At 40.1% G+C, this 27,863-nt stretch overlaps 1 protein-coding gene across 2 annotated transcripts; it reads left to right on the plus strand.

Moving 5' to 3' along the window:
- Positions 1,936–27,277, plus strand: LPL (lipoprotein lipase). Of its 2 annotated transcripts, XM_013966067.2 has the most exons (10): positions 1,936–2,326; positions 7,778–7,947; positions 14,224–14,403; positions 16,023–16,134; positions 17,125–17,358; positions 18,712–18,954; positions 20,192–20,312; positions 21,225–21,407; positions 22,930–23,034; positions 25,317–27,277. In XM_013966067.2, coding segments are annotated over exons 1-10 (1,437 nt in total). In that variant the 5' UTR covers positions 1,936–2,238; the 3' UTR covers positions 25,318–27,277.

The raw sequence follows: 27,863 nt of genomic DNA on the forward strand, positions 1-27,863 counted from the left end.
AGTTCTCTGAAAAGCACAGCAGTGCAGATTGATTTGGCTGTCTTGGCAAATATTTCTGGTAAAAATAGGCTTCATTTGTATTCTATATAAGATAGTAAACATTTCTCCACTTTTGTTTATATGTTGTTTACACCTTGCGCAATGTGATGCAAATGTACTCATTTTATATCTTTTTTAAAGTTAGAATTTACTATAGAATTTTTAGAAGACTGCCATGTCATAGTTGTTCATCCACTGCTTGGTCTGTTTGACTACTTCTAAAGCTCTTATAGGAATCTAATTCCTTTACATGTTTTGCAGGATAGAATGAATGTGCAGAATACTTTTTAATAATTGTAATACAAGACAAATTGTGCTGTGGCATTTAACACCTTGAGGCTTCCCAGGTGGCTCAGTGATAAACAATCTCCCTGCCAGTGCTGGAGACCCAGGAGACTTGGGTTCAATCCCTGGATAGGGAAGATCCCCTCGAGAAGGAAATGGCAACCCACTCCAGTAATCATGCCTGAAAAATCCCATGGATAGAGGAGCCTGGTGGACTATATATAGTCCATGGGGTCTCAAAGAGTCAGACACGACTGAGCACAGCACACATTTAACACTTAAAGATAGAAGTCTATTCCATAGAATAACAAACTGAATTATTTGAGCACTATCAAGTATTTTGTTTTTGAGAAAAGCTTAAACTGTGAGCCTAATTTAAATTGTATGCTCTTCATCTGTCTAACATATAAATGTAGATTGTGTTTGTGTGTGTGTTTGTGTGTCTGTGAGAGAGGGGGATGGAAGAAGGAGGGATGAGTAGAAGGAACCATTAGAAGTATTCAGAGAAATAATCCAATATAGACAGTGAATTGGAGGGTTTGGGTTATGAGCCCATTTCTCAGATGTAAAGTGGAGTGTATAGAGTTAATTATCTCTCCCGGCTAATTCAAGTTCTTTACATTTAAAAAGACATTTGAAAGTAATCTGAGCATTTTGTCAAAGAAAATACAACATCCAAAGTGATTTCATTGTTTGTGTTATTTTACTTGCATACCTGAACACATCTTTTTAATAGCTTTATTTAAAATATAATTTATGTACCATAAAGCTCTCCCATTTAAAGTGTATAAGTCCATGTTTTTAGTGTATTTACTCAGTTGTACAACCATCACCATAATGTAATTTTTGAACATTTCCATCACCATCCCCTCCAAAATCATCCCCATTCTCCTGCCTCCCCTAGTCCCCAGCACTAGGTAATCATTAATCTACTCTCTGTCCCTAAGGTTTGCCTATTAGTGGACATTTTATGCAAAGGAAATAATAGGATGTGCATCTTCTGTGACTGGCTTCTTTCACTTAGCATAACAATACACTTTCAAGCTGTCTGGCTTCAACATTCTGCCTCTGAGGATAAAATGTTACTTTGCATTTCTTGATGAGTTTGAGGATTGAATATAACTTGCATTAAGGCAAAAATTAGAAACTAGTTAGAGCAAGAGGGCTTTTCTCAACTACATAAGCCAATCCATTTTACCAAAGTTAAAATACCAGATTGTGCAAGCTCAAGCTGCAGAAAAACGTGTGTCCATGGGTCCTTAGATTGACGTTGTCCAGGAGAATTGGCGGGGGAGGGAGCAAACAAAAAACACAACAAACAGACACTGCAAGTTACAAACAGGAGCCATCAAAAGAAGCTGGGTATTGCCCAAATGTAGTTTGACAACTTAACTTCCCTTTCTTAGAAAACAGATGATTACAGAGTATTTCACATAAAGCCATAAAAACCTTTGTTTGGTGTTTGTATAGGGGACCCAAGAGAGCCAGACCCCTTAGGAAAAGCAAATTGCCCTCCTAGAGAAAGTAAAATTTTTCCTTCTGCCCTTTCCCCTTCTTCTCCCTTGCAGAGTTGAACCGCATTTCAGTTTGCTCAAATATTTGAAAGTGAATTTAGTATCCTCCCCCCAACTTATGATTTTATAGCCAATAGGTGATGAGGTTTATTTGCATATTTCCAATCACATAAGCAGCCGTGGAGTGGAAACAGTGTCAGACTCATTTTCTCCTCCCCCACCTCCTCCTCCTCCGAGGAAACCTGCCGCTTCTAGCTCCCCACCCTCCCCTTTAAAGGGTGACTTGCTCCGCGCCAGACCGCTGCTCCAGCCTGCTGCCGCCTCGGGCTCAGCGGTTCTACCGCTCTGTCCGCGCTCGCGCCCGGTGCCCTGCATCTCCTACAGAGGGACATCCCCCGAGATGGAGAGCAAGGCCCTGCTTCTGCTGGCTCTGAGCGTGTGGCTGCAGAGTCTGACCGTCTCCCACAGAGGGCTGGTCGCCGCCGACAGTAAGTTTTTTGCGCGCAGACTCCCCACTTGCAGAATAGGCTCAGTGGCCATTTGCACACGTTGTGAGGATGAGAAGGAAAGCAAGTAGGAAGGGGCTGCGATGAGCACCGGGGCCTCTCCTAGCCCGAGCGCTTGCCTCAGATAGGGTCGCGGGGGTGGGATCTGGAAGGAGCACAGAGGAGACTTTTCCTCCGATCTCTCTGGGGCGGCTCCCAACACCCCTTTCTCTCTTTCGCGCGCAGTCCTCTCTACTCCAGTTGCGGCTGAGTTCCCTGGAGCCTGGGCTCTACAGGGAAATGAGCCGGGTAGGTCCGGTAGAGTGTGAGGGGCGGGGCCCGGAGGCGGGAGGAAGGGCTCTGCCCGCGGTGACCTGCTTTAACCTCGCCTCTTGCAGGGGCCCTGGAATGAAATGAAGGGGGCCAAGGTGACCCTGGCTTGGCCTTGGTCGCAGCTCAGCCCCAGCCAGTGAGAGCGCGAGTAAAAAGTGGCCCCTTCTGGAGAAGCCGGCCCGTAGTGGAGCGGGGGGAGGCCCTGACCCCAACTCTGGACACTCTTGCTCTCCACGTGGAGGGACGTGGAGGAGAGGACGCGGGGCGCGAAGTCCTGGGCACGCGGGGTCCTGCACGCACTGGCGCGCCGGGGAAGCTGTCCATTTTCCACTCTTGTACCCTCGGCTTTACTTAGCTGCCAGCAAACCTGGTGAAGGGTTGACCACCGCTCCCCTCACCCCCACCCCCCGCCGTGAAAAACGTGGCAGAGCGACCAGCAATCTGACCGCTGACTTGGAGATTGCCAGGTTTGCGCTTGGCTACCCTTACTGTCCTCGGACTGTTCTCTGAGCTGAGCCCGACTCGGGCGCCCTGCCCCGCGGTGCGGTCCGAGCTCTTGGGGCTTCTTGGGCGCCACGGGGAGGCCACTGGCGGAACCCCAGTCACCGCTCACCAGGGATAAGGCGTCCAGGCCAGATGTGAGTTTATTGCAGGGAAGAAGAGCACCCAGCCCGAGACCTGCCCACAATAGAGGCAGCCTGTGTAACTTGAGCCTTGGTTCAGCTAACACACAGCAGAACTAAAAAGGTAGCTGAAGCAAGTCATAAAAAGAGGCAACGTTTTCTTTTCTCTTTGGTGGAATTGCAGTTGGGGCGTGTCTCCTGGATGTGCTTTCAGGCGGCACGTCCTGCAGTGGCTCATTTTATAGTGAAGTTTGTCTCTGACTTTGCTACTAAGTTTGTCCCTGACTTTGCTATTTCAGCACAGAGTTGTGAAATAACATTTTTAATGTATTTAAGTCGGAGTAAAGTTGCTTTACCATGTTTTGTTAGTTTCTGATGTACATGAAATAGCATTTTTCATAGGTTAAAAAATGGAAAGTTGATAAAAGTATCTTTTCTGTCAGATCAGTTTGAGAACACTGGAGGTTCAATTTGTTGTTGTTCAGTCACTAAGTTGTGTCTAACTCTTTGCAACCCCATGAACTGCAGCACACCAGGCTTCCCTGTCCTTCACCATCTCCCGGAGTTTGCTTATACTAGTGTCCAGGGAGTTGGTGATGCCATCCAACCATCTCATCCTCTGTTGTCCCCTTCTCCTCCTGCCTTCAGTCTATCCCAGCATCAGGAGAAAGGAGACTCAGGAGACATGGGTTTGATCCCTGGGTCGGGAAAATTCCCTGGAGGAGGGCATGGCAACCCAGCCGGGTATTCTTGCCGGGAAAACCCCATGGATGGTGGAATCCAGCAGGCTAGGGTCCATGGGGTCCCACAGAGTCCTACAGAACTAGGGCGACTGACCAGATACACAGGCAAACATCTTACCAAGTAGCATGTGTGTTTTACACTGTCTGAGAAAATGGTTGGAAGAAAGTCCAAATTCTTGTTTCAGATAGTACATCACAGGATAGTGTTACTTAGACCAGAAACACACACAAATAAGTGTCATTCACAGTTTTAAAGTTTTTGTCAGACTCCCTGAGAGATTCAGGACCCTAAATTACTGGGCTAGTAAGTGTCACCTCTCTGGATTTTGCTTCCTCAGTCCTAAAATGAGGAATTTAGACCAGACTCAAAATCCTCTTAGACCCTTTAATTCCTTACTCTTCCATGCAAATAGACACAAGTGATTAAGGAATTAAATTGGATTTTAATCAATCTGTTTTTCCTAGCTATAAATGCTTTGTAAGGGAGGAATCATTTGGAAATGGACTTGAAATTAATCCCCCCCATCCTTCCTTCCCACTCTCACTCTAACCCCCATCCCCTCTTTATATTATGCCTCTTCTATCGCAGCAACTCTCTGCTCTCTCCTCCAAACTAATTTAGGTAGGAATGTAAGACATTCAGAGTAGAAAGGAACAAGTGTGAGGAGCGAATGGTAAGTACCACCACCTCTAGGCTCTGACTATACTTCTCTGTTTTCGATTTCTAAGAAAAATATGAGGATACGGGCACTGCCCTCAGGCTCTTTTTTTTTTTTTTCTTGGAGCCACCACAATCTCTGCATGGCCTCATTAGGAAATTTGAAGAGCTCAGTAGCTACAAGTCTGTTTGACTGGCCATAGAGAATTTCTAGGCTAATATCTGAGTTAAACATGGTGAGTGATGGCAGCAAAATAGCACATAGCACCTTCAAATGAAGCAGAGCTCAGCAAGAGCATGACTGATTAATGTGTGGAAAGGTGGGAGTCAGGCACCGGGGAAGATCTGGCAGCAGGAAATGTTCACTTTCTTTCTGGCGGTGTATTTTTAGCTCAACCATCCTTTCTTGCTTTATTTCAGGAGGAGAAATTAGGCTGTAGAGTTTACAGCTGATATTTTTGCAAACATTTTTTTCTATAAAATTAGAAAGTCAATCTGCTTGTTAGGTAAGCAAGCGCCTTGTCTACATTGGAATGTCTGAAAACTCCAATCAATTCATTCAGATAGCAACACTGATTTTTTTTCCCCAAACCTTTTTTTTTTTTTTGGTGGAGGGGAGGTCAGCATTCTATAAAAGCTGAGCTGATAATTATGACCATCAGCCTCAGAGAAGAAATGAATTACTGATGACATTCTTTAGGAGTGTATGTTTGTGTGTGTCAGAGAGGAAAAACAAACAGAGACAGGAAGGAAGTAAAAACTTTAAGAGAATGGCATTATAATTGAGCTCATATACCTCATGTCTTCATATAAATGTTAATCTTATTTATCTGATAACTGTGAACTGCCTTTAGAGTCATTTTTCTGGGATGCTCAATGCTCCTCCTATAATGTACCTTCTATAAGTATTCCTTTAAAGGGTTTGGACTTGACCTAATTTCATCTCTGTGAGTTATTATCTGTGTTAAGATAACTCCTAGCCTTTGTCGACACACTTTGATTTTTTGTTGTTTATTTAGGAATTTAGAGATAAAGATTACATAGTCAAGAAATGCATTGACTTGTAACTTACCTGATGCCCCCAATCTCTCCTTAGTGTTTGATGAGGACACATCTCATGGTGCGATGTTACGAATATGATGAGTCAAATTCAGAACAGAGGCCTTAAAAAGGATTAAATGTTAGGCAACTGCCCCTGTAACACACACTATTCTAAGGTGGCTTTACTTCTAAGGGGATCTAGTGAAAGGTCCTTCTATTATCATCTCCATGTATAAAAAACAATAATTTCCTTAGTAGCAGTTGAGTCAAATCAGTTCAATCTGCCAGCCAGAAGCAATCCCCAGTGTATATATTATGATGACTAAACATACTGTTGACCCACAGTCAGGGTCCATCCTTCTCCCTAACTCTTCCTGGCCTAAGTCAGTTGTATGAGGGCTGGTAGAAATTGGGAAACCACACTCATCTTTAGAATGCCAAGACATCCTTAAGGGATTGCAAACAACCAGGTATGTGGAAATACCTTTGGTATGTGTCAGAACACCAAGGAGAGGGAAAGACTGATTAAACACCAGTAGCATCTATAATTTCATATACAGAATAGACAAAAGAATTGAAAACATCACATAGCATATAGAGGGGTACTGTTTTCTTGTCAAAGACTTCATTATGCTTTCTGTAACTTAAAAAAAAAATCCATGAAAAGCGAAACAGAAGTTTCCAAATACAAATTTTCTTGTAAATGTATGAATTGTCTTCTATTTTTCTTTACAAGCTATGTAGCCCATAGAAATGATGGTGTGGGAAATTGGAGCTCTGAGTGATCCAATGGTAATCTGGTACAAGAGTTAAAGATTTAACAGACTTTTCTTTTTCATAGAAATATACAAATCCTGCCTTAATAATTTCAAAGAATATTCTTAGTCATTTCAAAACCACCAGCAACTCTAGGGCCACCATGTTGCATAATTCTAGAAAAAAAATAGACTAAAAGTGACTGTTATCCTCTGGAGTTATGCATAGCAATAATCTTAAATATCAGTTTGGCAACCAGGTGGTGGGCGAGATCTGTCTGCCAGATTGTTCAGGTTATTTCTGCTTTAAAAAGCTTGCTGATCGAACATGTTAAAATAAGACTGTTAAGAAGGGAAACATAAATTATTTGATACAGAGTGATGTGGGTGAAACTAACCTAGTTTGAAATTTTCTAAGGCAGTTTCTAACAGTAAAATAACTTCTTGGGCAAAATCAAAAGTAAATTGCAATACAATTTACTTAAAATGTACTTAAAATGTTTACTATGATATAGTATGTACTTCCTACAAATACCCTGTGAAGATTCATCAACATTTAGAAGTATTGTCCAGAGACTCAGAAATAGGCCAGAGTTTTCTTACTCTCCTGACTCAGTCGGGGCTTAACAATGAAGAGTGGATTCTTTCCAAAACCGCCTCTGCTGTAGTATTTTAAGCGTCAGTTTTGTGTGGAATTCTGTGAAGACATAAGTGAGGAAAGAAATATTAGGGGAAAGAATTAATCATAATTCATACATAGCACAGATATTTCTGAACAAATCACTAAAGCAATTTTGAACTGATGTACCTTGCCATGTGGGGAGGAATAATTCCATACAAAATTTCCCCATGCTTCCAACTTTTCTTCTTGTTAAAATTTTTAAAAATAATGCTAGGAAAGGGAAACAGTCTTCCCTCAAACAAGCTTTGTTGTTGCTTGTCTTTGTTGTTGGGTCATTATGTCCGACTCTCTGTGACCCCAAGAGCTACAGCATACCAGGCTTCCCTGTGCTTCTCGGTCTCTCGGAGTTTGCTCAGACTCATGCCCATTGAGTTGGTGATGCCATTCAACTATCTTATCCTCTGCAAAGTGTCAGATACAACTGAGCACTGGAGCACTGTCAACTTTGAGTACCGCTGGAGGATCAGCCATTCTCTTGCAATCTAATTTCTTTTTTTTTTTTTACTTTAGAAACAAAAATAGCATTAGTGGTATTTGCTTGTGAATCTAAAGCACACTAGTCCAGCAAATAAAACAAACCACCCTCTAATTAACCTCCTATCCAATTTTTCATTTTCAGGGATTACAGGAGGAAAAGATTTTAGAGACATTGAAAGTAAATTTGCTCTCAGGACTCCCGAAGACACAGCTGAGGACACTTGCCACCTCATTCCTGGAGTGACGGAATCTGTGGCTAACTGTCACTTCAACCACAGCAGCAAGACCTTTGTGGTGATCCATGGCTGGACGGTAAGGAAGGCTCTTCTTTAGGTAGGAGTAGACTGGCATGAACTAAGCATTCTAACAGGCTTGTTGAGAGCCCAGTGAGTGATGGGAACCCAGTGATAACTTTGCTTTAAACTGGAATAAAAACAGTTCTGGCTCAGGTGGGGATTGAGGAATCTAAAGCAACAAGTTGCCCACTATACAGAGTGAAGTAAGTCAGAAAGATAAAAACACATTATGTATGGAATCTAGAAAGCTGGTACTGATAAAATTATTTGCAGGGCAACAACAGAGATACAGACATAGAGAACAGACTTATGCACATGGGAGAGAGAGGAAGAAGAGGGTGGGATGTATGGAGAGAGTAACATGGAAACATACATCACCATATGTAAAATAGGCAATGGGAATTTGCTGTATGACTCAGGGAACTCACACTAGGCTCTATAACAACCTAGAGGGGTGGGATAGGGAGAGAGGTGGGATGGAGGTTCCAGAGGGAGGGAGCATAGATATACCTATGGCTGATGCATGTTAATGTTTGGCAGAAATCAACACAATACTGTACAAATTTTTCAATTAAAAATAAATTTTTAAAAAGTATATAAGAAAAGCCACATGGGTACTTCCTCTGGACAGTGCTAGCCTTCAGTTTACCATGGTGCCTAGCTGTGACCTCAAACTGGCCATTCCCCTAGCCTTTGCTCAAGTACAGAGCAGAGTGTAGGTTAGAGGAACTGGTGGAGACTGATTCATCTGGTGCATCGCCCAAGTCCATTCCTAAGGAAGATGACGTGTGAGAGGGAGGAGAGGGCTGGGGTGGAGGGAAGAGACTGTGTTCTGCTTTGCCATTCTCTAGCTCTGTGACTGGATCCAGCCACTTCTCACCACTGGGCCTCAGTTTACTAATCTGTTAAAAACATGAATTTAGGCTGGATGTCCCTCCTCTCTCAACATTCTCCAACTGTAAACTTTAGGGAGCTTTTCTAGAGATGAAAGAGGGTTAGCCAGGGAACTGTCATGCAAGATGATAAAGGTGAAAACTGCTTATATTTACTTTTCAAGAATATGAAAAAAGTAGTTCTCTTTAAATATACCAGCTAGTCCCTTTATATGGTATAGTTCTTACTCAACTAATTTGTTTTCAGTATTTTCAGTCCTTAATGAACAGATTTTTATAGCTCATTAAAAAGAACTTAGATAAAATAGATGCTTAAAGAAATATTATCTTTCCATTATGTCCAGAGTTTGTGAATGTGGTAATAGATACTCAACTTTAATGAGATGAATCAACTAATGGTTGTTCTTTCTACTCCTGATTTTTTTTTCATACATAACTTAAGTGCCTTTGTTATTGACAGTGTAGGACAATTGCTATTACTTTTATAAAGATGAAGGCAACAACTAACAGATTTCACAGGAATATTTATTTTAACAAAACACATATATTTGTTAGAGTTCAGGAGCATATTATATATCTTATGTTAAAGTTGCATTTTCAAATTTTTGACATAGATTTTTTTTACATTTTAAGAGGTTTATATTGAAAATATAATCTTTGGTTATTTTAGACACATTTTGGCTACATTTAGAACTTGGCTTTTAATACTTTTCTAAAAAGTTTAAGCTTAACATTCATATGACAGAAATAAATTAGGTATCTCAGGTATCTCAACTTATCCCTGAGAGAATTTTGTAATTTAGGAATTTTTGAAAAATATTTCCTCCTCACACTAAGATGATATGACTCACCCAGTATCAGTAGATAGTGGTAATTTCTATCATTAGCCCCACTGCTTAATAAGACTACTTATATTCTTCACATGTGTCCTGACATTTTTGAGTGCCTGGGCTCAGAGGCTGGGCCACTGGCTATGGGACTGTTTCACTCTGCAGAACTAGATGGTCTGTGCAACAACTCATCTAGGCATTTCAGTGAACAACCTGGCTTCTTCAGTGGGACCACCAGGTGCAGGTGGCAAGGAAGACTTCAAGGGCAGCTATGTGCCTGTGCTGCTGCTGCCGCTAAGTCACTTCAGTCGTGTCTGACTTTGTGCAACCCCATAGATGGCAGCCCACCAGGCTCCCCCGTCCCTGGGATTCTCCAGGCAAGAACACTGGAGTGGGTTGCCATTTCCTTCTCCAGTTCATGAAAGTGGAAGGTGAAAGTGAAGTCGCTCAGTCGTATCCGACTCTTAGCAACCCCACGGACTGCAGCCCACCAGGCTCCTCCGTCCATAGGATTTTCCAGGCAAGAGTACTGGAGTGGGGTGCCATTGCCTTCTCCATGTGTGCCTGTGAATCAAAGCTATTAAAAATTAGTACTGATTTAAGGAAACTGAGAAGGAAAAAAGCTAGGAAATATTACCTTTTTGGAACTGAAGAAGGTGGGTCCTTGTTTTCCAGTCCTTTGTTGGGTTGTTGTTACTGTTCAGTCACTCAGTCGTGTCTGACTCTTTGTGACCCCATGGATTGTAGCATGACAGGCTTACCTGTTCTTCAGTATCTCCCAGAGCTTGCTCAAACTCATGTCCATCAAGTCAGTGAAACCATCCAGTCATCTCATCCTCTGTCGTCCCCTTCTTCTCCTGCCTTCGATCTTTCACATCATCAGGATCTTTTCTAATGAGTGGTCTTTTGTCTTCGCATCAGGTGGCCAAAGTATTGGAGCTTCAGCTTCAGCATCAGTCCTTCCAATAAATATTCAGGACTGATTTCCTTTAGGATTGACTGGTTGGATCGCCTTTCAGTCCAAGGGACTCTCAAGTGTCTTCCCCAGCACCACAGTTCCAAAGCATCAATTCTTCAGCGCTCAGCCTTCTTTATAGTCCAACTCTTACATCCATACATGACTCCTGGAAAAATCGTAGCTTTGACTAGACAGACCTTTGTTGGCCAAGTAATGTCTGTGCTTTTTAATATGCTTCTAGGTTGATCATAGCTTTCCTTCCAAGGAGCAAGCGTCTTTTAATTTCATGGCTACAGTCACCATCTGTGGTAATTATTGAGCCCAAGAAAATAGTCTGCCATTGTTTCCCCATCTATTTGCCACAAAGTGATGGGACTGGATGCCATAATCTTCGTTTTTTGAATGTTGAGTTTAAGCCAGCTTTTTCACTTTTCTCTTTCACCTTCATTAAGAGGCTCTTTAGTTCCTCTTTGCTTTCTGCCATAAGGGTGGTGTCATCTGCATATCTGAGGTTATTGATAGTTTCCTTATAATTGATAGTTTTCTTAAAATTGATAGTTTTTTCTTATAAACGTATCTTATGTTAAATTTTTAAAAGAAAGGATAAGATTGTTAGGCAGTTACTAAAAGTATCAGTCGCTGTAGGGGTAGGTTGGGTTCCTTGCCCTTTGACAGACTGCCCAACTCAGAAGCACTGATGGTACAGAAAAAACTTATAATAGGGATTGAGAGAAAATAAGATTTTCCTGCCTTATCTGAGGTAAGCTGCTCAGCCATTTAAGGGTATGGGACTAAGTGAGGAGGTTCTGCAGCTTTGTCATGAGAAACCCAAGGGAATGCTTAGCATGCAGGGTGCCCAGGACACTTCCCAGGAGGCAGTGCAGCCACAGATGTCCTGGAGCTTGGCCACCTGCTTGTGTTTAAGTACAGGGTTCTAATGGTGATGTTGGAGCTCCTCACCCTGGCTAAAAGGAGGAGTGATTAGCTTGTGTTCTGGAGAAATGACATCATCCTCTATGGAAAGGCGGCTGCAAACGGTGGTTAGCCTTCAACCTACAAGAGAGGAGAAAGATAGGGCAGCACCAATTCTTTAGGGTTTTATGCTGGGCGGGCATTGCATCTGGTTCTTCCAAAGACCCAGGCTCTGCACCCTGACTGGAAGCAGCTACACAGAGATGTGTTCATAGAAGATTCCAACATGTTCCTAGTGATCTCACATCACCTTTGTGCTTTTTTGGCTTTGCTTTCTCTTCGTGCTTGAGATAACTTATCAGTTCAGTTCAGTTCAGTCACTCAGTCATGTCTGATTCTGTGATCCCATGGACTGCAGCATGCCAGGTTTCCCTCTCCATCACCAACTCCCAGAGCTTGCTCAGACTCAGTGTCCATCAAGTCGGTGATGCCATCCAACCATCTCATCCTCTGTCGGCCCCTTCTCCTCCTGACTTCAGTCTTTCCCAGCATCAGGGTCTTTTCCAATGAGTCAATTCTTCTCATCAGGTAGCGAAAGTATTGTAGTTTTACCTTCAGCATCAGTCCTTCCAATGAATATTAAGGACTGATTCCCTTTAGGATTGATTGGTTTGATCTCCTTGCAGTCCAAGGGACTCAAGATTCTTCTCCAACACAGACCTTTGTCAGCAAAGTAATGTCTCTGGTTTTTAATATGCTGTCTATGTTGGTCAAAGCTTTTTCTCCAAGGAGCAAGTGTCTTTTAATTTCATGGCTGCAGTCACCATCTGCAGTGATTTTGGAGCCCGAGAAAATAAAGTCTGTCACTGTTTCCATATAGCTTATAGAGCTGGCCTTTTATCACTGCAAATAGATTGGGAACCAAAGTGGTCACAAGAAGACATTTAGGAGTGGAGAGTAACTTCCAGATCATGTGATCCCTTTGTTTCATAGGTGCCCTGACAAGATTAAAACAGTGCCTGTGTTCATAGACGTAATTAGGGGAAGAACTGGGATTGGAATCAACATCTCCTGAGTCCCAGGCTTGCTTTTTCCTTCTACAAAGCACAGCAATGTGGTGAAAATTTGTCCACTTTGTTAGTGTCAGGCGTGAATCGAGAGTTCATGTTTTAATGTTTTATCCTACAAAATAGATTAAACAGAACGGAAGTATATGGCTGATTCATGTTGATATATTGCAAAAAACAACACAATATTAGGAAGCAATTATCTTCCAATTAAAAAATGAATAAATTTTAAAAAAGAAAACAAATACAAAAAATAATAACAATAAAGGAAGCAGAGCTGAAAGGACCCACCATCTAAGATCAAAGTTTCAAACGAAGTCCCTTGGTTTGGGAATTCAAGAGTCTTATTTTTTCTATTGGCATTACTCTAAGAAGAATACAGGTTTTACAGATTTCCCCTTAAAAGCAGCCTAAGACACTTATTTCAGAATTTTCTTTGTCTGTTGAGTCATAACGTTTACTAGGGCTACAGTATGATCAGCTCTCAGGTTGTAATAGAGGTGGGTAGATTTCAAACAGGTTGTTGCTATGTATAGGCTCCTGGCGAGATGGCATGGAATTTTGTCATCTGTATTTTTTTTAATGTGTTCGATTATTTTAAAATAAGCATATTTGCCAAGATGTTCAGTGTCTCCTCTTTGATGGCATAAATCTTTTCACTTTGAATTTGGGAGTCTTTATCAACAAGAAGCAAAGAATTACAGATAGCAGTTTGCTTATCTCCAAAACAAGACCAATCTCATAATTTTGGAAATTTGATAATTAAACCTCATTAATTTGCACTCTGATAATCAAGAATTTGAAAGGATGGTGAAAAAGTCTGAGCTGAAACTAATAATTTTCTAATGTATTAAGAGATTGCTAAATAAAATTATCTTCTGTTAGAACAGTATGTTTAAAACTATTTTGTTCACTATCACATCAAATTTTGTATGTAAATAACCCTTTATAAGAATAAAGGTATGGAATCTAGAAAGACAGCAATGATGACAATCCTCCTTGCAGGGCAGCAAAGGCAACACATACAGAAAGAACAAACTTTTGGACACAGTGGGGGAATGAGAGGGTGGGATGATTTGAGAGAAAAGCATTTAAACATATACATTACCATATGTAAAACAGATAACCAGTGAGAGTTTGATGTATGACACAAGGAACCCAAAGCCAGTGCTCTGTGACAACCTAGAGGAGTGTGATGGGGAAAGAGGTGGGAGGGTTCAAAGCGGGGGGACCTATATACACCTATGACTGATTCATGTGGATGTATGGTTGAAGCCATTATAATATTGTAAAGTAGTTATCCTCTAATTAAAAACTTAAAAAAGAAAATTAAAAAAAAAGAAAAAACGATACTCACATTCCCCAAAATATTTCTGTTGGGAAATATGTATTAACCCAATTGAAAGTATTTAAACTAAATTTCTTTTAAAATAGTCTGTCATTCTACTGTAAATTTTAACTTATTCAGACTGATCTTTCCTTTCAATACTATAAACTATTGAAGTTTTACTGATGAACCAATGGGCTTCCTATGGATTTCCCCCCATTTAATATATGAGGTTGACATATGTATCTATTGATATAACAAGTTGTAGGTGGGCATTTTAAGGATGCTTGTATCATCCTCCTCAGGTGACAGGAATGTATGAGAGTTGGGTGCCAAAACTTGTGGCTGCCTTATACAAGAGGGAACCAGACTCCAACGTCATCGTGGTGGACTGGCTGTCACGGGCCCAGCAGCATTATCCAGTGTCTGCAGGGTACACCAAGCTGGTGGGACAGGATGTGGCCAAGTTTATGAACTGGATGGCGGTAAGACTGAGGGAAGGAGCCTTGTGTATCCAGAACAGACCAGTTGGCTAGAGCTGAACTAACGGCTGGTTTCTGTTCCTTTTTGGAAAAAAAGAGAAAGTGTCACTCACTCAGTCGTGTCTGACTCTTTGCGACCCTGTGGACTGCAGCCTGCCACTCTCCTCTGTCCATGGGATTCTCCAGGCAAGAATACTGTAGTGGGTTGCCATGCCTTCCTCCAGGGGATCTTCCTGACTTAGGCATCGAACCTGGGTATCCCACATTGTAGGCAGATTCTTCACCATCTGGGCCACCAGGGAAGCCCTTTATTCTTTTACATTTAGATATAGATATTTTGGGGATCAACTCATATCTTCAGAATAAGCATAGACATTATTTTTTTCAGCTAAAAGTAGCATTATGATAAAAAATGATAATGCTATAAAATCCATAAAGCATCATAGTCCTGCCCTGCACTGTCCTTTGATATTTTCATGGTGAATAGATTTGCTGAGACCAAGAAATAAGTGGGCAGAACAGACAAAAGCTTGTTATTTCAGGGCAGAGGAAAGATGTCATGTTCTGCCAAATCCTTCTCTACCAGTTGGCTGGCACATAGAAATTTTATCCAGGCTGTGACCTGTTAGAATACCAATCTTTTGATGAAGATTTTAATATTACTTTTTCCTTAGTGTGGATTAAAGATCTGAATTTTTGTTGAGAGTTGGAGGAGTGATGGAGATGAGCTAGGGGAAAAAAATGCAGGAAAAGTGTATAGGATATGAAGTAGCTGAGGGTCAGGAGCTTTATTCACTTTGACTCTCTGAGGTCATCCTCTGAAAATTACCTTTGGAAAGTATCTTGGGGTTGAAATGAAGATAATACTCTCACAGGCCATTATTTAAGCCAAGTACTTAAAAATAAGCTCAGTTTATTGAATCAATCATTAAAAGATAAAAGTTATTTTCTTGACTCTTTTGCTAACCAGGAGAGTGAACTTGGGCAAATCAGATCACATTCCTGGAACTCAGACTTCTCATCTGTTGAATGAGAAGGCTGGCCCATATGTGTCCCATATTCTGTAATACTTTCCAATTTTAAGTCATTGCTTGAGTAACCTTAAAGAATAAAGTAACACAGGGTATTTGAGTAGAAAATGATGAGTTAAATATATATTTGTATGTGTGTCTATATATATAGAGAGAGAAATACCTATATATAAATATGGTGCTTGGTCACTTAATCATGTCCAACTCTTTGTGACCCCATGAACTGTGGCCAGCCAGGCTCCTCTGCCCATGGAATTTTCTGGGCAAGAATACTGGAGTGGGTTGCCATTTCCTACTCCAATATATAAATATACACATATACATATATTTTCAGATGTATGGAAATTCAACGTTTCTATTTCAAACATTTGGAAAACTCTAATTGAAATATTAGTAAGGAAAGAGAAAATCTCAACAATATAGTCTATGTTCCTCTTACCTGTAACAAGAAATTAAATAGTTAAGTTTCAGTATTGCCTCTATTTTGAAAATTATATTTATTTATTTGAAACACTATTCAACTTTTATTTCTTTTAGCATTGATATTTTGCAAAGAACTGTAAAACTCCTTTTTCTGTTCGTCTTCCAAAGGATGAATTTAACTATCCCCTGGGCAATGTGCATCTCTTGGGATACAGCCTTGGGGCCCATGCTGCTGGTATTGCAGGAAGTCTGACCAGTAAGAAGGTCAACAGGATTACCGGTAAGAAAGCAGTGCCATTTTCTCTTAAAACAAAAGAACTGCATTGCCTGTTGCTCTGAAAGAGAATCAGGATGTTTGTCAAACAAGCATATGTGTGTTACCCTCCTGAGTATGCCTGGCCATTTGATTATCACATGGGAGGGCTCTTTTTCTGGAATAAAATAAAATTCAGACCCTTGCTCTCATGGGCTCACTATCTACTGGCAGAAGAAGAGAAACGATGCAGAGTTGAACACAGAAAGCCCAGTGGCATCTCAGAAACCCGTTTCCCTCCTCGCTTTGCTCTGTGCTTTGATAGTGTATTGCACACATATCTGTCACCTCTCACATCAATACTGGAGAAAAGAAAAAAGGACCCACACCAGAGGCCATTTGGAAAAAGGAGACCTGTCATCCAGGCCAATAGCAATAGATAGTTTGACCTATGTAGAGAGGAAGAAAGAGCCCAGCCCCATTTACAGGCCTTCTAACCAGGCACAGAAATAATTCACAAAAGAGAATCAAGTCATCCTGTATGAAAATTGTTATTTAATGATTAGTTTGAGAAATTCAAATTTTTATTTTTGAAGAAGAGATAAGCCTTCTCTTACGAATCTCAGTAATTTAAAACTCAGTCACTGCAGAATTGGAGCTGATAACAATCTGTGACTGCCAGTTACATTCAAATGATGAGCAATGGAATGCTAAGGTGATACTGATGGAGGCTAAAACTAATGGGAATTTAAAAATCTCTGAGTGACTTCCCTGGTGGTCTAGTGGTTAAGAATTCACCTCGCATGAAGGGAACACAGGTTCCATCTCTCCATGGGGAACTAAGATCCCACGTGCGGTGGAGCAACAGGCCACATACCTCAACTAGAGAATTCATGCAGCCCAAAGGAAAAATCCCAAGTGATGAAATGAAAGATCCCACATGCACAGCTAAGACCTCATGCAGCCAAATATATAAATAAATAAAAATCTCTGAGGACTTTTTGCTTTCCCTCTAAGGCCTAGATCCAGCTGGACCTAACTTCGAGTATGCAGAAGCTCCAAGTCGCCTTTCTCCTGATGACGCGGATTTTGTAGACGTTTTACACACATTCACCAGGGGGTCACCTGGCCGAAGTATCGGAATCCAGAAACCAGTAGGGCATGTTGACATTTACCCTAACGGAGGCACTTTCCAACCAGGATGTAACATTGGGGAAGCTCTCCGTGTGATTGCAGAGAGAGGCCTTGGAGGTAAATATAATTCAGAAGTTAACTAAATATAAGTTGTTGTCTTAACTCTTACTGACCAAGTGCCCTGCCATTCTCCACAAGTACATAGTTTGAATATACATTTAGCCAAGATGTGTTTTTGAAGAAGTCTGTCACATTTTACCACGATCACCTTGGAGCCTCAATACTTCCTGGGGTCAGATAGACGTTTCATCTTGTATTATATTGTAAGCTGCACTGAAAACTGCATTTGCAGTAATAAAAGGGAAAAAAACAAACAGTGATATGGCAGGAAAACTGCCTTACCTTTGATAAAGTATTATCTTGCTACACATTAAACTTTGAATACAGTGCAAAACCAGTAGAGTTATTTTTAATTCTACTAAAAGTAAAGGACATGTCAATTAGTCCAGATTTCTTTTGCGAGCCTTTTAAAGAGATGTACAAATCAAAAACAAATCACCATTCCCTAACAATAAATATTCCAAGTTTTTAAGAAGAAAATACAGTTTAATATTAGTTTTTAATGTTGAATAATCATGTTAAAGTGAAAGTGAAGTCGTTCAGTCGTGTCCCCGACTCTTTGCGACCCGTGGACTATAGCCCACCAAGCTCCTCTGTCCATGGGCTTCTCCAGGAAAGAATACTGGAGTGGGTTCCCGTTATGATTTGTTTTAAGGGATCTTTGCATACCTCGTGGGCAATGGGACCTACCTATAACCAATATACTCCTGGGTTTGGGTCATACATTATAGAATTTACAGCATAATGTTACTAATTTTAATTGGTAAAAAAGCTTATGATAAAAAACTGTACTTTTATGACATTGCTGATTATTTCTATAATTCTATAATTATACATTTATAGAAATATATAAATAATATGTTTTATAATTATAGAATTATAGAAATAATTATTAATAATTCTATTATTTCTATAATTTAATGTAAAAATCATGAACAGTGACACACTCCTCAATTATTCTGTTAATATGGCAATTATACCTATGATGTGGTTTCTAGGGGTATACTTCCAGAATCATCTAGAGGTATTATATACTTTCAATATAAACAAAAGGTGTCATGAACTGGGGGAAATCAACTTCTATCTTGGATGTCCTTATTACAGCTTCGTAAACATACTCACAAATATAAGACAGCAGAAGCGTCTAAAGTTCCTGATAAAATTGGCGACTTTAACACTCTTGGGGTAGGGAAGAAGCTACTATCAAGAATGCCTCCTTAAACAGGACCTACAGTCGAGGAGATCATTTTGTTCTAACACCACATCTCAGCTGTATTAGACATGCAAGATGAAACATTCATTGTGAACTGTCACAGAGTTGAAATGTTCCTTGTGTCTCTTTTTCCCTAGATGTGGACCAGCTAGTGAAGTGCTCCCACGAGCGTTCCGTTCATCTCTTCATTGACTCTCTGTTGAATGAAGAAAATCCAAGTAAGGCGTACCGGTGCAATTCCAAAGAAGCCTTTGAGAAAGGTCTCTGCCTGAGCTGCAGAAAGAACCGTTGCAACAACATGGGCTACGAGATCAACAAGGTCAGAGCCAAAAGAAGCAGCAAGATGTACCTGAAGACTCGTTCTCAGATGCCTTACAAAGGTAGGCTGGAGACTGTTATAAATAGGAAAATGGATTTGATCCTATCTTTTTATTATCATGCTTGTTGCATCACATGTACTGATTTTGTCCATTGCAATAGAGATGATAAAACAATGTTGCTAAGTTCTGAGCCCTCATTTGTGTTTCTGTTGGTAGAGGGGAAGTTGCACTAATCCATTTTGCTGGAGTTCCTAATTCCCACTGCTAGTAAGGCCCAGGGCACAACTGCACTGCCTTGTGCAGCAGTTCTGCCTGCCACCATCCTCTGTGCTTGTGCCCATTAGCATGGGCCACCACATTAGTACCAGGCTCTGAGTTCATTTGAAATCATTCATACAGAGGCATCAAACTGTGGCCCTTGAACCAATTCCAGCCCATCATCTGCTTCTTTAAAAAAAACTTTTGTTAGAATGTAACCACATTAATTTATTTCTGTATTGACTAAGGGTGCTTTCATGCCTCCATGGCAGAGTTGAGTGGTTGAGACAGAGACTATTTGGCCCGCAAAAGTTAAACTCTTTACTCTCATCCTTTGCAGAAAAAGGATGCCAACTCCTAAAATCTGCTTTGGGGCTTCCCAGGTGGCTCAGTGGTAAAGAATCTGACTACAATACAGGAGATGCAGGTTCAGTCCTTGGGTTGGGAAGATCTCCTGCAGAAGGAAATAGCAACCCACTCCAGTATACTTGCCTGGAGAATCCCATGGACAGGGGAGCCTGGTGGGCTACAGTCCATGGGGCTGAAAAAGAGCTGGACACGACTGAACTACTAAACAACAAACAACAAAGTCTGCTTTAAGTGAAGGCAGGAACCACCTGTATTTGAAAATGAAACTAGTCCTGAGAGGGAAGAATATACCAAACCTTCTAAGACACTCCCATTTTGTTAAGAATCTGAGTCTCCTGCATTGCAGGCAGATTCTTTGCCATCTGAGTCGTTTAGGAAGCCCAGTGCCTGATCTTTCTGGGTCTGCTTACCAAGTCAGATACACCTGAATTCTTCCTATCCACTAGAACCACACTCTTCTGCAAGGGAGTAGAGTTCAAAGCCTGAATATTCTAGTAGTAAGCACTGTACAGACATGAAGCAGTCTTTCCGAGTCGCATTTATAGTCATGCATGAACACTTCCTGTCGATCACTAGTGAGATGCGGTCTGCTGTTGAGAGTGCATGCTTCTTTGTGCTGCGGTGTTTCCATAAAGACTGATCAGAGCTTGTTCTGATTTTCTCTCTGCAGTCTTCCATTACCAAGTAAAGATACATTTTTCTGGAACTGAGAGTAATACATACACCAACCAGGCCTTCGAGATCTCTCTGTATGGCACTGTGGCTGAGAGCGAGAACATCCCTTTTACCCTGTGAGTAGCCGCAGGATTTTACCTTCAGCATGGGGGCTTATCATGGCACTGTTACCTGCCCTGACCATCAGTCTGAGGAACAGAAAGGGCATAGGATAGCAGTCCCCAACCTTTTTGTCACCAGGGACCTGTTTTGTGGAAGACAATTTTTCCATGGACCGGGAGATGGGGGATGGTTTCAGGATGATTCAAGCTCATTACATGAATTGTGCACTTAATTTTTATTATTATTACATCAGCTCCACCTCAGATCATCAGGCATTAGATCCCAGACCCCTGGCATAGGACTCCTAAAAAAGAGGTGTACTCAACAGAAAAATTTTTAAAGAGCTTTAAATTTTTTAAAAGGCAAAAGATGTTCATTACAGTGGTACCCACAGTAGCATAAATTAGAAGCAAAGTAAGTGTCCAAAACTGAGGCAATGGTTAAGTGAATTGTGGTTCAACAAATCAATAAAATCAATCTAGCCTCTAAAAAGTGTAGTTATAGAAAACTAGGTAAAGCATGTTAAAAAGTGGAAGGTAAAACATGAAGTGAATAAAGAAAAAATAGAGAATTGCATGTACACTATGATTGTGACAAAGGAAACACATGTTCACATATCAATACAAATAAGGGAATATATGAAAATGAAAATAATATCTCTAAATGATAGACATGAATTTTTTCTCTTAGGAATTATATTACATAATTCATATTGTTAGGATAAAAGTTGGAATACTTTAAAGGGGTGTAGCCATCTTTCAAAATACACTAAGTGCCATTGACATTCATCTTGTGTATTTTGTTGGACATTTTTTGCATTTTTAAAATATTCCCCAAACAATAAAGCTATTTACCTTTTAGGAGGAAGAAAAAGGGAAAAAATTCTGATTTTCAGAGCTAACCAAATATGTTGATCTTTTATTCAGGCCTGAAGTTTCCACAAATAAGACATACTCCTTTCTACTTTACACGGAGGTGGATATTGGAGAATTGCTAATGTTGAAACTCAAATGGATTAGCGATTCCTACTTCAGCTGGTCCAACTGGTGGAGCAGCCCCGGCTTTGATATTGGGAAGATCAGAGTAAAGGCAGGAGAGACTCAAAAAAAGTAAATAATTTTTCTCCATTCACTTCTGATTCACTCAAATGTCTTTACCTAGAAATAGTATTTCTGGAGCCTCCAACATTCAGGTGAAACTTTAGTAGGCTTTGTTTTTAAAACTATATACCTATACCCAAGGATTGAATCCAGCTCGCCTGCATTGTAGGCAGATTCTTTAGCTTCTGCGCCATCAAGAAAGCTCCATTCAGTATAAAAGTTTTAAATCCTCTGAGGCTCTCTATGCAATTCATTTAAAACTATATACCTAGATAATTATTATTCTTATTTTTAAGAGTATTATTTTATTATTATACTAGAGAAGTAATGGTATTTCTGCATTTCATGGAAAGAAAACATAAACAACATTGAGTTGCCACAATCATTGAGTAAAGCTGAGATTAGAAGTCAAGAATCTCAACTTCTCATTTAACATTGATTCCTGCAAGCACAAAACAGTTATGCAGAGAAACTTGGTGATGCCACTCGGACATTCAGAGATTAAAACCAATCTCAGGACTTCCCTGGCAGTTCACTTGTTAAGATTGAAAGTTTCCACTGCAGCGGGTGTGGGTTTCGTCTCTGGTTGGGGAGCTAAGATCCCACATGCCAAGAGATATAGCCAAATGTTTTTTAAAAATAAAATAAAAACCAACCTCTTCAAGAAGCATGAGATTCCAAGATAATCTCATCCTCTCTCCCCTACCCAAATCCACATAGATCTATAAAATGAAATGCATAGAGAGCCTCAGAGGATTTAAAACTTTTATACTGAATGGGGCCTCCTTGGTGGCTCAGAAGGTAAAGAATCTGCCTACAGTGCGGGAGACCTGGGTTCAATCCCTGGGTTGGGAAATCCCCTGGAGAAAGAAATGGCTTACCTACTCCAGTATTCTTGCCTGGGGAATTCCATGGACAGAGGAGCCTGGCAGGCTGCAGTCCATGGGAATGCAGAGTCGGCCACGACTAAGCGACTACACTTTCACTTTCTTTCATACTGAATGTACAGGGATTTTGTAAACTTCAGTATACCATTATTGTAAATAAAAATGACTCTTTAAATTAGGATCAATAATATATTTCTCCTTTGTCATTTTCTTCTATAACCAAAGTAGGTGAGGGAAAGAAGTTGTGAATGGAGAGGCTATACAGAGTAGTGTTTCTCTAGCAGGGCCAGTTGAAGGCTGCTTTCTGAATTCCTTAATGCAGACACTGAGAAGTGGTAAAGTTGATCTTGTATCATCTTTTGGTAAGAGCCTGGTGATTGTAAACCTGCTCCAGGCTATCTGTATGCCTGTCTATACTAATGAATGAGCTTTATTGCCGAACAGTGCATTAGGCCCGCAAATAACCATCTGATTCAGATGTGTTGCTGACTGGAATGGCCTGAGTATAAATAGTTAATTATTGGAAATATCAAAAGAGTCAGAAGAATCATGTAAGTTTCAGACAACCTGAAAGAAGAATTTATTTTTGAACAGTCATTTTTATTGTTCTAATATTCTGTGTTCACATACATTTTCTTCCACAGGGTGATCTTCTGTTCCCGGGAGAAAATGTCTTATCTGCAGAAAGGAAAGTCACCTGTGATATTTGTGAAATGCCATGACAAGTCTCTGAATAGAAAGTCTGGCTGGTGAGCATCATGGGCTCAGGCCCTCTGGGTATCTTGAACATGCTCTCCAAAGGATGCTGCTTCATGCTTTGCCCTTCACCCCTGAACTAGAGACTTGGACTGAGTCTTGTGATGAGAACCTTCAGAAGGTCTTTCTTAAAGTCTTCTATTTACACATTAGGGGGCTTCCCGATGGCTCAGTAGTAAAGAATCCGCTTGCCAACGCAGGAGATGTGAGTTCAATCCCTGGGTCAGGAAGATACCCTGGAGGAGGAAATGTCAACCCACTCCAGTATTCTTGCCTGGGAAATCCCATGGACAGAGGAGCCTGGAGGGCTACAGCCTATGGGGTCACAAAGAGTTGGACACAACTGAGTGACTGAGCATGCACACACACACGCACACACACGCACGCACATTAGACCTGTCCATTTGCTTTTAGCAATACTTCCTCTATTTTCTTTTTCCTGTTCTTTTTGCCATCTCTGGTGCACTTCGTAGGTTTTATTTTACTTCTTGAATTACCACAAAATCTTCACTTCTGCTTTTTCCTGTACTACAACCCTGCTCCCTTTACAGACCTGTGTGCAGAGCATATATCACAAGTTTGTAGCCATCACTGTGGCTATGGGCACAGCTCCTCCTGGGAGGTACCCAGGGGAGTGAACCATCAGCCAAAACCAGAGTCCGCCTTGATTCTGAGTGCCAGCAGATTCCAGGACAGGGAGCCAAAGGGGTAGCCACCACGCATCCGTCTCAAAACCCCCAAAGATGGAAAGCTTATGGACTTAAGAGTTTAGAAGATGGTTCTCTTTTCCACCTCAAAACAACTGCCTGGCTCTTTTCTACCTGACCTTTTAATCCACATGGCAGCTGGCAGCTGAATTTTTCCAGAGCGTCAGTACTAAGTAGAGACTGAACATGTGACTGCCTCTCTCTCCACCATGTCCCCTCCTGGAATTCCCAAAGTATGCCACTTCCATTCCTCCACTCATCCCCCTGCCAGGTGCAAGTGCTGAAGGGTTGTAGGTATAAAGGGGGAAAGCTTAGATCACATCATACCAGCCAGTGACACGGGAAAACAATGGGCAAAGTTGGTCACAACATCATCCGGAAATAGAAAAGCTAATTGCTTTTGGTTTGTCTTCCCCAGTTACATTTACAGACAAAAGTACAGAAGAATTCTCTAATCAGAAAAAGCATGTTAAAGGCTCTATGTGACATATCTCTTTTATTTTTAATTTCTATTTTATAATACAGTTTATCAATGGATAAGTATGGATTTCAGACTTTCTCTATACATGTATAATATTTACCTTATTTTAGTTTTTTACATTATGGTTTTATGACATATATACTTTGGACAAAATGAAGCCATCTGGATTAAAAACATTAATGTAAGAGCGTTCAAGATAAACTTGAAAGGGAGAATAGTTACTGGTGTTGAGCGAGGGAGAATAATTGATTTTATCCAAGTGTATACTTCTACTAAGAGCTTCATTGCTTTTTGTTCTTCATCACAAATCTGAGGCAATTCATATTTGTTTTAACTCTTCAAAAGGGACTCCTATAAGAAGTTTTATATATGAATTTATATTATGTACAAACATACACAAACATTCTTATGTATATATTATCCCAAGGTCATCCACAACTTTAATCTGTAATGTGAATTAAAAAAAAAAAAAACTTGAAAAATTAGGAACCAACTCTTATCTGTCTATCAAGTATTTTTTGTCACATTTGTGTAAGTTATAAGACTTTATCTAAGATAGTCTCAGGATATGTTCTTCATCTGATGATAAGATGACTGAAACAACAGAAATTTAAGGAGTTTTTTTTTTCCTTTTTACTCCTGAACTTTATCTAGGAGGTAATTATGACTCAGACTAATAACCTTCTGCCGTTTTTCACCTCTGTGACTAAGTCAGTGAACTAAAAGCTTCTCTCTCATCTTCTGGTAAAACTCTTTAGAAGACTCGTAACACAAGAAAAGGAAAAAATATAGGTATTTTCTTTAACAAGTTTTAGAAGTAAGAAATCTTGCTAAATTTTGAAATCATTCAATTCAGTCTTCTGAAAAGGATACTCCTTATCGAGACATGGCTAAGTAAATACTAGACTGTCTTTGACTCCTATGAGCCTGCCACTTCCTCTGATTAGGTTTATTCTCACAACCTTTGTTCTGAACTTCTGGTTGACTGGTTGACTGCCTTTTCATCTTGAAGGGGGTGAGGGACGGAAGAGGGTTATAAAACACTAAGCAGATAATAAATTGCCATTCTTCCTCTGTTTTCTCTCAGAAACTTGGCAAAGCTACGGAAGAAAGAACAGCATATGAATTCTATGAAGAATGAAGTAACTTTTACAAAAGACGCCCAGTGCTTTAGATGGTGGAAAGTGGATTTTCCTGAGTATTAACCCCAGCTCTAGCCTAATTAGTTATTTTAAGATACAGTCTCAAATACTAAAACTAATTCAATTTGAGGTGTATAGTGCCAAATAGCACATCTTCCAACATTAAGACAAATAACAGATATGAAAAGCACTGCATTCTGTCCTTGGAGAAAAAAATGAGTTCTTTAAAATGGTAAAATAATCAGATCTCTTCATGTAGTAAGTTTAGCCATAGCCTAAAATTGATTAAAATCTCATTTTTAATTGGTATTCTGCATTTTCTAGATTGATAACCTTCTCAAAGCTTTCTCCAAGTCTAAATATAGAAAGTAGGATTTTTTGCAGCATGAGTAGGACCCGTTTACTCATCAATCGAAATCCCTACTTCCTTGGAATTACTCTCCTCTTGCCATTGGAATGTAGTTCAAGGGTGAACCAGGAACTAGTGACTTGGAGATAGAAATGAAGAATAGAGTTGATAAAACACTGAACCTTTAAATACCCTCTACAGTTGGTTGCATCATAACTAAGTTACAAATTAAAGGAGATATATAAAGTTGAGATCAATTAAATCTTAATAAACTTTACAGTTTATGGTTTAGTATTTCCCCTTCCTTTTCCTGCTTTGTCTCAAGATTATATTTTAATAGTTTTTCCCTAGATAGGCTTTTCAAATGAGCCTGTTATCATCAGCTGATACAGAATTTTAACTACAGAGAAAAAAAAAGATACCGTAATTTTATTATCAGATTTTCAAAATTATATTCATTGAAGTCCTTTAATGTATGATAGTTACTGTTTAATTTTAGGCTTATTTCAGCCCTGCTTCAGTCAGACTTCGAGCATGTCTCTTTCTTCCCTAACTACAATAAGAAAATATGTGTTCAAGATGAAACTTTGCATCATGCAAAGTCCTACAAATTTTAGACAAAGGTTGTTTTTACTAAGTAAAGGAACAGAAAAGTTACAGTCAGTCATATAAGTGCTTAAAACCATTGTGGACAATGAAAAGGATCAATTTCTATATCCACGTGAATTGTCATGAAAGTTGTTGTTTTTAACAACTAGTCAAGAGTGAGTGAACATTTATTTATAAACTAGATCTCATTTTCAGAATGCTTTTCTATATATTATTATAAAATGATAGAGAAGTCAAATATTTCAGAGGCTATTACTGGAAATCCAAACTGTGAATGCGTGTGGGTGTCTGAACACATATTCACGTATGAAGCCCCACATATATGATTATTCCTCAGCATGGCTTGGAAGGCAAATGATGAAGAGGTGCGTTAGAACACAGTGCAGGAGAAAGTGTTCCAGTGGTGCCGGAACACTCCTTCATCTGAGAGCTACGATTGTGCCTGTACAAAGTAGAATGAATGCTGTGATTGACATCAGCCAGTTTGGAATGAATTCTCTCTAAAAATAAAATGTTGTGCGACTTGTTGTTGGCATCCCCCTTCATTGTTATAATTCATTAATTCTCGGGATTTGGGTTTTGAGCAAGGGTGCATCAACTTGAGAAAGTATAAATTCAATCAGTATATGGCCTTGGGAACTCTGACTTCTACAGACTTCACTATATATATATATCAGCAATGCTTTGACTTTCAATGTTATTTATTAGCTGTAAATATATGTGTGTATGTGTAAAGGGAGATTGTACATATTGCAAAGGTCCCTGTGGCTATCTGCATTTATAGATGTTTGGTGCTAATTTTGTACTTGTTTTTATCAGTGACAGTTTCACTGAGCCAACTTACTCTGATGAAACAATACAATAAAATGGGCTTTAAAAAAACACAAAACTTACTTGTGTGAAGAAATGGAATCTACTTTTAATAAAACTGACAACATTTTATTACAATGCTAAGTCATTATTTTGTATCATTTAAACTCCCCTTTGGAGAAGGCAGTGGCACCCCACTCCAGTACTCTCGCCTGGAAAATCCCATGGATGGAGGAGCCTGGAAGGCTGCAGTCCATGTGGTCGCTGAGGGTCGGACAAGACTGAGTGACTTCACTTTCAATTTTCGCTTTCATGCATTGGAGAAGGAAATGGCAACCCACTCCAGTGTTCTTGCCTGGAGAATCCCAGGGACGCGGGAGCCTGGTGGGCTGCCATCTATGGGGTCGCACAGAGTCAGATACGACTGAAGCGACTTAGCAGCAAACTCCCCTTAAAAGAAATTTATTCTTAGAGCCAGATTCATTCAGCAAATTTTTACTGAATAATCCCTATGCTCAGTAAAAAGTACAGCTTCTAAAAATTACAGTGCACAGTATATTTTATTTTTTATATTTACATTTGTACAAAGTCTTAGAGATCATTTAAACTGTAGCAAAAAATGATACAGAATTATTCCTAAATAAAACACACAGAACTTTTCTTGCCTGCCAGATACTTCTTCACAAGTAACATGTTAGACTAATACTAAATATCTTTCACCATT

This window comes from Capra hircus, chromosome 8, assembly GCF_001704415.2.
Source record: "Capra hircus breed San Clemente chromosome 8, ASM170441v1, whole genome shotgun sequence".
NCBI lineage: Eukaryota > Metazoa > Chordata > Mammalia > Artiodactyla > Bovidae > Capra > Capra hircus.